Genomic DNA, 10417 nt, shown 5'->3' on the forward strand with positions numbered 1-10417 from the left:
AAAGGAAAAATGGGTAATTTTATATCTATATCTTATATTCTTATACTTTATATCATTAAGGAATTGTGCTATTAACTAGGATAATTGATCCTAATTTATCTCTCACTTATTTTGATCCTAAACTTGCGGGACACTACTATAACCAACTACAATAATCGAGACTTTTTATTCAATAACATAAACTCAAATAAATATGTGTAGATTAAGCCCAAGCCCAACATAACTCCCCTTTAATCTAAACATTCTCCAGCTTTCTGACACCAAGCAACTGACGCATCTTCTCAAACTTGGATATTGCCAATGCCTTCGTTAGGATGTCAGTTCGTTGTTCATTCGTGCGGACATGTCTTATAATTATCAATCCTTGTTCAACACAATCACGGATGAAGTGATAGCGCAAGTCAATATGCTTGCTTCGTCCATAGAAAACTGGATTACGTGCCAAGTCCACAGCTGACCTATTATCAATGTACAATGTGACAGGAGCAACCTTGATGCCCATGATATGACTCAGTACCCGCTGCAACCAAATCGCCTGGCAGGCAGCCGCCGTAGCCGCCATAAACTCAGCCTCACACGAAGAGAGTGCAACACACCGTTGTTTTTGTGACACCCAAGTAATTAAATTCTCATCAAGATAGAAAGCCATTCCTCCCGTACTCTTTCGGTCATCCATACTCCCTCCTAAGTCACTATCCGAAAAACCCGAAAGTATATAATTTCCTTGGCCTTTTGTGTAGATTAGTCCGTACTGTAGCGTTCCCTTCAGATATCGACAAATCCTTTTAACTGCGTTCATGTGCAGCTGTGTAGGCCTTTCCATAAACCTGCTAACAATCCCTATAGAATAAGCAATATCAGGTCTTGTATTCACTAGGTATCTGAGCCCGCCTATAATGCTTTTAAACTGCGTAGGATTTACAACTTCACCCGAGCTGTCAACATGTAATTGTATCTTGTGCTCCATAGGATATCTCACACTATTACATTCTGCCATGCCTGCCTATTCGAGCACCTTCTGCGCATAAGTCGACTGCCTGAGTTCAATAAACTCCTTGTCTTGAGTAACTTCCAACCCCAAATAGTAAGACAGCAGCCCTAAGTCAGACATGTCAAATTCACGATTCATTTCCCCCTTGAATTTGGCAATGTGTGACAGAGATGAGCCAGTAACTAATAAGTCTTCGACATAGACACCAACAACTAGAGAATGAGCTCCATCCTTCTGAGTATATACAGCATGCTCATATGGGCATTTAACAAAATCGAGTGTGAGAAGGTACTGGTTGAGACGAGCATACCACGCTCGAGGGGCTTGACGAAGCCCATACAAAGCCTTGGGAAGCCTATAGACTTGATGTTCGGAGCCGTTTTTGACATAGCCTTTGGGTTGTGTTACATAAACCTCCTCTTGTAAAACACCATTCAAGAAAGCAGATTTAATGTCAAGATGGTGAATCTCCCAATCATTTTTAGCTGCCAATGAAAGGAGTAAATGGACTGTTTCAAGTCGAGTAACCGGGGCAAAGCCTTCTTCATAATCGATTCCATGACGTTGAACATATCCTTTAGCCACAAGACGGGCTTTGTGTTTAGTGATAGCTCCATTTTGATCAGTCTTCAACTTGTAAACCCATTTAAGTGCTATAGGTTTATGCCCTTTTGGAAGATCCACTAGTTGCCAAGTATTGTTTTTTTCAATAGAGGCGATTTCATTATCCATTGTTGTCTTCCAGGCATCGTCCTCAACAGCCTGCTCAAAAGAAATGGGTTCATCAATACCCATTAACATAAGTTCATCTTCAGCTAATTCCACCTCAGTCGTGTGGTCATAAATATCTGCAAGTGAGCGGAGCCTTGGGGGCGGTGTTTCTGCAGTTTCATCAGAAGATGTCGTGTCTGGAGTGGTAGGTGTTGTACTGTCAGTTTTTTCTTCGCTAGAATTCTCAGGTTCGGTGGGATCATTTTCCAGGATAAAGTGTGCACCGCTGTTAGGCGCAGATTTAATAGAGTCATCCCAATTCCAGGCTTTCTGTTCGTTGAAAAACACATCTCTGCTGATGTGAATACTGCCAGTTATAGGATCAAACAGTCGAAATATCTTGGTTCCAGCTTCTCTGCCAAAATGAACCATTAGTCAACTTCTATCATCGAGTTTTTTTGTGTGTACAGCTGGAATCTTGACATAAGCAGTACAACCAAATACTTTGGCATAATGCAAGTTTGGTTTTGTTCCAAACCAGGCTTCATGAGGAGTAAGATTCGACATTGCTCGTGTTGGCAGCTTGTTTAAAATATAAATGGCATGAGTGACTGCCTCTCCCCAATAAGTAGCTGGCACCTGTCTTTCCTTGAGCATGCTTCATGCCATGGCAACTACTGTACGATTCCGGCGCTCTACGACACCATTTTGTTGTGGTGTGTAGGATTCCGTGTAGTGCTTAAGTATGCCATGTTCCTCACAAAAAAGGTTGAACTCTTTTGAACAAAATTCGCCTCCTCGATCGGTTCTTAAAACTTGAATACCCTGTCATTTTCAATTCTCAACAAGAACTTTAAACTTCTTGAAATAATTCAGTGCCTCATTCTTGTGTTTAAGGAAATAAACCCACATCATACGGCTGTAGTCATCAACAAGAAGCATAAAATAATTGTTCCCCCCCGGTGTGGAAGGGGATATAGGACCGCATAAATCCAAATGTATCAATTCTAGAGCAGACTTAGCAATAAAATTAGATTTATTTGGAAAAGGCTTACGTGTTTGTTTTGTCATAAGGCAACTCTCACAGATTTCTTTGGGGTGAACAATGTTTGGTACACCATGAGCCATATGATTCTTTGATAACAGTTGCATTTCCTTGAAATTTACGTGTCCGAGTCTCTTATGCCACAACCATGCTTCCTCGTCACCCTTTGTTAGTAGACAATAATGTTTAGCTTCCTGAATGTGAATCTTATAGAGTCGATTTGCAGACCTTTAGACTTGCATAAGCATCCTTCCACAACTATCATAAACCCACAGCTTCTCTCCGTTCATGACAACTCTATTTCCCTCCCCCGAGAGCTGTCCTAAGCTGATGATGTTGCTTCACAAAGTAGGTATGTAGCAGACTTCGCTTAAAATTCTGGTCTCCCCATTCTTGCACAGGAATTTGATTGAACCTCTGCCCTGAATTTGGACTACTGAGCCATCACCAAATTTCACTTCCCCCTTTCACAGTCCTGTCAAGCTTTTCAAATTTCTCACGACGTCCAGTCATGTGATTACTAGCTCCATTATCAAGATACCATACGTTTTCATCTCTCTCCTTGATGTTTACTATAATCTTATCCTCGGTAATGCCAATCACATCAGGTTTGATGTTTTCGCATAAATTCATCAAGAGTGCAGGTTCTTCGTCGATTATAAATGACATATTTGCTTCCCCTCTTTGTGGCCTGTTCTTCTTAGGCTTACGACACTCATAAGCGAAGTGTCCATATGCAGCACAATTGTAACATTTCACCTGGCTTCTATCTCGAGCCATACGGTTATCCCTTGTGTGATAATCACTACCACTGCTTTGCCCAGCCTTTCCTGACTTCTTCAACCACTCTTCTCGAGTGAGAAGAAGTTTCCTGTCGTTGCCTTCTCTCTTGAGCCACTCATCCTCAGTCAAGAGTAGTTGCTGCCCCTCGTTGTTCTCCGTTTGTCCACCCAAGCGTTCCTCATGGGCTTTAAGAGAACCAATGACCTCCTCCACGGACATAGTGTCTAAGTTACCAAATTGTTCGATTGCAGACGCAATTTGGAGGAACTTAGTTGGGACAACCCTTAGTAGCTTTTTAACGACATACTCTTCAGCAATTGTCTCTCCTAACGCCCTGATTTTCGAAACCAAGCCGTTTAATTTCATACAAAAGTCATCCAACATTTCAGTGTCTTTCATCTTTAGAGACTCAAACTCTGATTTTAGGGTCTGAGCTTTAGCCTTCTTTACTTTATCCGCACCTAGGCACATTATTTTTATAGCCCCCCAAGCCTCCTTCGATGTTTTCTTTTCTGCTATCGTTAACAGCATGTCATCTGCAATCCCTTGATAGATAATGGCTAGTGCTCGCTTGTCTGTTTTTTCTTCGACTGTACCCTTTGGATCCTTTGGTTCTATTGCATCCCAAACACCGTGTGCCTGCATAAAGACTTTTATCTTGATGGCCCATGTGGTGTAGTTCGTCTTAGTTAGCATAGGATAACTCAGTCCAAATGACCCCTCCTTGTTCTTGCTAGCTTCCATTTCACTGTTTAACCACGATCGTGTTTCACAGGTGACTTGAGTGCTCTGATACCAGATGTTAGAGCAAATAAAGAAAGAGATAACACAGCTAATATTTGATTGATTACTTGTATGAAATTCTTACAATTGATGAGATCTTACAGAATAAACCAGCACTGCTACTTAAACAACTTGTAACAGAATTGTGCTATAAACTAGGATAATTGATCCTAATTTATCTCTCACTTATTTTAATCCTAAACTTGCGGCACACCTACTATAACCAACTACAATAATCGAGACTTTTTATTCAATAACATAAACTCAAATAAATATGTTTAGATTAAGCCCAAGCCCAACAATATTGGTTGCAAAAGGATATGCTCAAGAGCACAAGATAGACTACCATGAGATTTTTGCACTAGTGAGATGTTGGAAACTGTTCGTTTGTTATTGGCTGTGTCAACCAAAAATAATTGGCAAGTTCATCATTTAGACGTGAAAACAATGATTACTGAGTCGCTGGAGGTGTGCGACTCAGCCAAAGGGATATGTAAAGGAGGTTAAGAACATTTAGTTTATAAGTTGATTAAGGTAATTTCACAGCTTACTAAAATCTTTTTTATCAAAACTAAAAATATAAACAAAATATGCTTAATTTTTATGAAATATTCAAATTTTACATTAATAAAACAATATTTATTCTGCTACTTAAACTTGAAAAGTGAATATACTATAGTACATATCAATTATACACCAAACTTATATATAACATACATTCATAAAATTTCAAATTAATGTGACTATTTCAAACAAGTACGTCTGTGCATTTTTAAGAATTAAAACTGAAATGTACTCTCTTTGTCCCCACCCTAACATCGTCCCACCAATTTTTAACATGTATGTAAGAGTAGTTTTTTAAAAATTAAAGTGTAAATGTACTTAGCATCTCACCCAATTGTTAATGTGTTTGTGGGAGAGTGTTACGAAAAATATTTTAAGATTAATGTAAAGTATAATTATATTATTTTAGAAAAAAAATAAAAGTAGAATATTTTAAATATTTATTTAAAAAATAAAAAAATAAAAATAAATTATAGAGATATATTTTATATTTATGTTAAAGTGTGTGTCAAACACAATATCATAAACATTAACAATTGGATGGGTGAGAGGTGGGGGTGGGGGGATGGTGGTTGGGCGGTGGGTGGGGCATTTAGAGAGTAAATATTTTGACACAATTAAATATTAGTGGCCTCTTCTGCGTTTGATAAGAAAAGATAAATGCATTACTACCAAATATTAAGTTACATAATTTTTAAATATTTTAAATTACTCAAATAAAGACAAAAAGAAGTTGTTGATGGTAACCTTTTTATCTCTATCTTTAATCATAATGACAAAATTGAATGCTTCTGCATGTAAATTTAAAAGTTTATGCAGATAATGTCGTCATAATTTGACTTATTATGATTTTATAATTTGACTTATATATTATGATTTTATTAAAGATGTTCACGAACATATTTTTATAAGTATTTAGTAGGCTAAAACATTTCATTGCTACAGAGGTGAGTATAGGCTCCAGCAGATCGTTTGAAAGAGGTATATAGCTTTTAAAATTGTGTAGCTAGTTTTGTTGTTGTGAAATTATGCTTTTTTATATTTAATCTTAAGATTTTATTTTTGTGCTTCTATAATTCTCATTATTTGATAAAATTATTATCTATTGTTGTATTGAATTCTATGTTTTGTGATTTATATATGTGCATCTTAATTCTTGTCGATCATGTTGATGGTAAACTATTTATCTCTATCTTTGATTTATATATGTTTTTTAATAGTTCTTACAAAGATTATTGAGAAGGATTTACATGTTAGATCCATTAATCTACCTCTTTTGTCAATGGACCTTTTGAAAGAAATGATACTTTTCATAAACCTTTTGTTTTTTTTGCAAAATTGTTACGATCTATATCATTTAACAAATTCAAAGAAGATTAGGTGAGGAAGTGTTCTTTGAATATAAATTTTAGCTTTGTAGTGTGTAAGTATATGTTTATATTTCATTCTGCCTCAAACGGAAAATGGTTGTTTAAGTTTGTTAATTAATAGGCACTTTTCGATTGTGTACGAAATTGAAATTCGATTTGTAGTTTTCTAAGTATAAGTTGCATAATACTGTTGTAGTCCCTCTCATTTTTTACAGTTTTTACGTATTTGACACGCATTTTAAGGCGATTATAATGTATAGTTTCATAATTTATTTTTGAAATTTTCCTTTTCTGTATAAAAATATGGCCATTATATTCTTATTTAGAAGATTTTTTTTTTTTAAATGTTGGCAACTATACTTTTATAAGAATCTTAAACTGTGTGTAGAGTTTGAATATAAAAAATTGGATGGGACTTGAGGAGTAGTATAAACGGAAATTGGATGGACTGAGGGAGTAGTATAACGGTATTTAGAATAATTTTGATAGTTTATCATGACACTCACATTGTTCTGTTTTTTTCTAAGTCACAGCTCAAGCCATTATTTTTTCTTCAACTTCTGTTTGGTGCCACTTTGATGAGTTACTTAGATTTTTAGGAAATTAAACAAATGGATAAGGGCAAGGCTGTTATGGAAGAACAAATAGACACCCAGGTAAGCCTTTTGTTATATATATGGAGATATAGCAGTAAAAAATTACTAAGCTTATACTTGAATTACTAATTACAATTTTAATATAAACTTAGTCTACATATAATTTTAGTGTAAGCTATTTATACTTGAATTACTAATCACAATCTTAATGTTTAGTCTACATATAATCTTAGTGTAAACAAATTAGTCTAACTATCTTATTGTCTTATTTATTAAGAGGTTTTCTCAACTTTTTGGTTCTTCCCTTTCTACCTATTAAATAAGTTACTTGTTTATCGCACTCCTTGTACATTAAAAAATAATTTTATTATAATATAAATTCGATCATCCAAACTCAAAAGTTACAATTTACAATGTTTAAACAAAACATATTACAAACCTGCTAATATCTTAACTTCTCCAATATACCATCCACACCTCTGTTTCATTAACCTGTAGTTGGCGAATACATAGTAACCTGAAATTTTTAATTTAAAAAAATGGATCAACCTAAATAAGTCCAATAATTGTGGAGAGTGTAAAATAATATTGGGTACTAGTTTTGAAACAATAACAAAATTACAACTAAGTACATTACAAGCAAGTAAACACTTACTCTCCTAACAATCAACTATAGACTTGGAAGCTCCATACTAAAAACGGACCTGACAACAAGTCCTCCGTGTCAATTTCTTGTATTTAATTTTCATTCCATAAGTGCAAAATGTTTGTTTAAGTTTGCTAACTAATGGATATTCTTCTAGCTGTGTGTACAAAATTGAAAGACCAATATTTAGGTTTTCTATGTATAAGTTGCATAATGTAATGATGTTTTGATTAGTTTTACTAGTTTAATGGTACTCACATTGGTAATTTTTTTATTTAACAATGTTACTATTTAAGTTGTAGAAAGTCATTGTTTTTGCTTTAACAGATGGAGAAGGGTAAAGCTGTCGTGAAAGAACAAATGGACATGCAAGTAAGCCTTTTCGTGCAAGTATGTAAATTTATATAATGATAATATGCATACTCTTGTAAAGTTAACATCCTGCAATTGCTTTGAGAGTTTAAGTGTACCTAAACTCGAACAGTACCGGAGCTGGTATGGGAGCTACAGACTCCATTAATATTTTTAGGCTTATCCAATGCCAATATTACTGACACTCAAGTTCAGAGCATTTCACAGTTTCTGCAGCATCGATTTTTATAAGCATTCTGAGTTCTGACATTGCATGTCTAAAAAAGATGTACATCTACATGCATATATAGTACTTAGTAACAGAATTACAAAGCATAGATTCAGAAGTGCATTGCATTGTCGAACAAACAAAACATTCATCATGCACTATTCACGTTGCACATACTTGGGATTTGGCTTAGTTGCCCGTTGAGACAATCTAAGTTGCAATATTATAATTGCAGATAATATTTATAATTATAATTTTAATCTAAGTTGCAATTGCAGGATGTTTCCACTTTAGATGGAATATTTATATAATGATAATATGCAGTACTCTTGTAAAGCATACATTTATAATTGACAATTATTTACTAACTTTATGCTTGAACTAATTACTAATCAATTTTGGCAATTATGGTATCACTCCAGGTTTTTAAATTACAAATTTATGCTTCAATTATTAGTTATCTAAGTTACAGCAGCTATGATATCACTCAAGATTTTCTCTCCTTTTTCTCCCTCTTTTCTACCTATATATTAATTGATATGTATATCTCTTTTCAATTACTTTTTTAAATATTAATAGAAAAACAAAACAATGCTCTATCATATGCCGTTGTACTGTAACATTGTCATGCTTTTATATGTGGTAGGAGTGATTACCTACACTGTACTAAGATAGCTATAGAGTTACAACCTTAAATAACTTCATATTTTAATTAGAGTTGAACATGTATTGTAATGTCAGGAGCGTGATATGTCGGAAACCTCTCTTCCAACAACAATGATTGTTCTCTCCTCGGATACCCAAAGGTTTGTTACCCTTAGGCCTTCATATGATTCCAAATTTTTTATCCGAAGAAAAATGCAAGAGGAATACCCAAATTAGTTCTGTCATTCTTTTTTATAATTAGTGTTGCAAATTAATTGTAGGCCGAAAGAAATGACAATAGAAGAAGTGCTATTATTTTTTTGCTAAATTAAGAGATGTATTAGAAAAGAGAATATAAAAGGGAGATCTCCTTGCTCTATAACCAATTAAAGCAAAACTATAAGCTGATCCCTTTGTCATGGTTTAACATCAACTAGAATACAATCTATAGGCTTCATTGGGCCAAAATTCCTTTGTCATGGGCTCGGGCATTTCTTTCTCGCCATAGCTGGCAGCAAAAAACCTGGATCAAACCAAGAGCAACACTACTCTTGGCTCTGTCCTGAATATGTAGCATGTGGTTGAGAAGTTCCTAACTTATGCAACAGTTAGGGAGAACAAAACGACTATAGTGGCAGAGCATAAATAAGTGATTATCAGTCTCATTTACTGCATAAAATAATGATAATTTCATTACGTAGGAAGATATGTTAATCAAGCAGGAAATATAATCATCAGCTGCATCATGAAACTTCATTCACTTTATTTTACAACAACCAACTTAATCCAAATTACGACCCCTTTAATTTTTTTATAATAAAGTTTCCATTTGTTTTATAGGCTCAACACTCTCTTCATGAAACTGTCTTTTATTATTGCTAAACTGATCTAATTGATTCTGCATAGCGAACAAGATCCAAAAGAGATGAAAGAGGAGAAAAGAAAAATCGCATCTCGTGAATACAGAAAAAGAAAAAAGGTATGCCTAATACATGTTCTACTTTATGTTTTTAACGTCTACTACTATAAGATTCATAACCATATTTTATAGCAGAACCATGTCGAGGAACTTAAAGAACGTTGTCATTCTCTTAATCTTGAAAACAAATCTCTACAATAGAGAATCAGCAACTAAAAGAAAAGCTCAACAAATTGAAACTGATTTGGCTCTCGTCAAGGTATTTCTTTAGTTTGTTTATCTTCCTTCAGGTTACTTGCTTTAACTTGCTTACATATAATATTTAGGCCGTCTGAGAAAACTAACCATTATTGTTGTAGGAGGTGTAGATTTTAACTGATTATTTATAAATAAGTATATATCTGTATACTTCTCACTAGTAAAACACAAATCACACACCCAGATTTGCACACCAAAAGATATACTTTTCTTTAATCAATGATACATATATATAGAAAGGAACTAAGGTACTGGGTAGCTATAAATCAGGAAAAACTAGTAATGGGCCTAACAACTCCGACTAATCCCCTGCCACTTATTATGAGTCCTACCATTTCTCCACTAACAGCATGACGAAGTCATCAACTGAACAAATCAAATAAGAAAACATTATTAATTTACTACAAATACAAATAAGTTTAAGATTATTTTTCAACAATCTCCCCTGTAATCTTAAACTTAGCTGAACAAAATTTATGAAGCACTTCTCTTCATTTTGTGATGCACTTCTCACCACCATCTCTTC

At 34.6% G+C, this 10417-nt stretch overlaps 2 protein-coding genes across 2 annotated transcripts; both read right to left on the reverse strand.

The window, feature by feature from the left end:
• Positions 1–235: 235 nt before the first annotated feature.
• LOC141705280 (secreted RxLR effector protein 161-like) lies at positions 236–997 on the reverse strand. The gene has a single exon (XM_074508301.1). It carries the CDS (start codon positions 995–997, stop codon positions 236–238), a length of 762 nt encoding a protein of 253 aa, XP_074364402.1.
• A 2194-nt stretch (positions 998–3191) lies between these two features.
• On the reverse strand, positions 3192–4274 carry LOC141705281 (uncharacterized). The gene has a single exon (XM_074508303.1). It carries the CDS (start codon positions 4272–4274, stop codon positions 3192–3194), a length of 1083 nt encoding a protein of 360 aa, XP_074364404.1.
• Between the last annotated feature and the right edge of the window lie 6143 nt (positions 4275–10417).

Source organism: Apium graveolens, unplaced genomic scaffold (genome assembly GCF_009905375.1).
Source record: "Apium graveolens cultivar Ventura unplaced genomic scaffold, ASM990537v1 ctg8733, whole genome shotgun sequence".
Taxonomy (NCBI): Eukaryota; Viridiplantae; Streptophyta; class Magnoliopsida; order Apiales; family Apiaceae; genus Apium; species Apium graveolens.

What these genes read in the sequence shown, in the direction of transcription:
- LOC141705280 (XM_074508301.1), bottom strand. Translation starts at nt 997, where the DNA reads ATGGCAGAATGTAATAGTGTGAGATATCCTATGGAGCACAAGATACAA.
- LOC141705281 (XM_074508303.1), bottom strand. Translation starts at nt 4,274, where the DNA reads ATGGAAGCTAGCAAGAACAAGGAGGGGTCATTTGGACTGAGTTATCCT.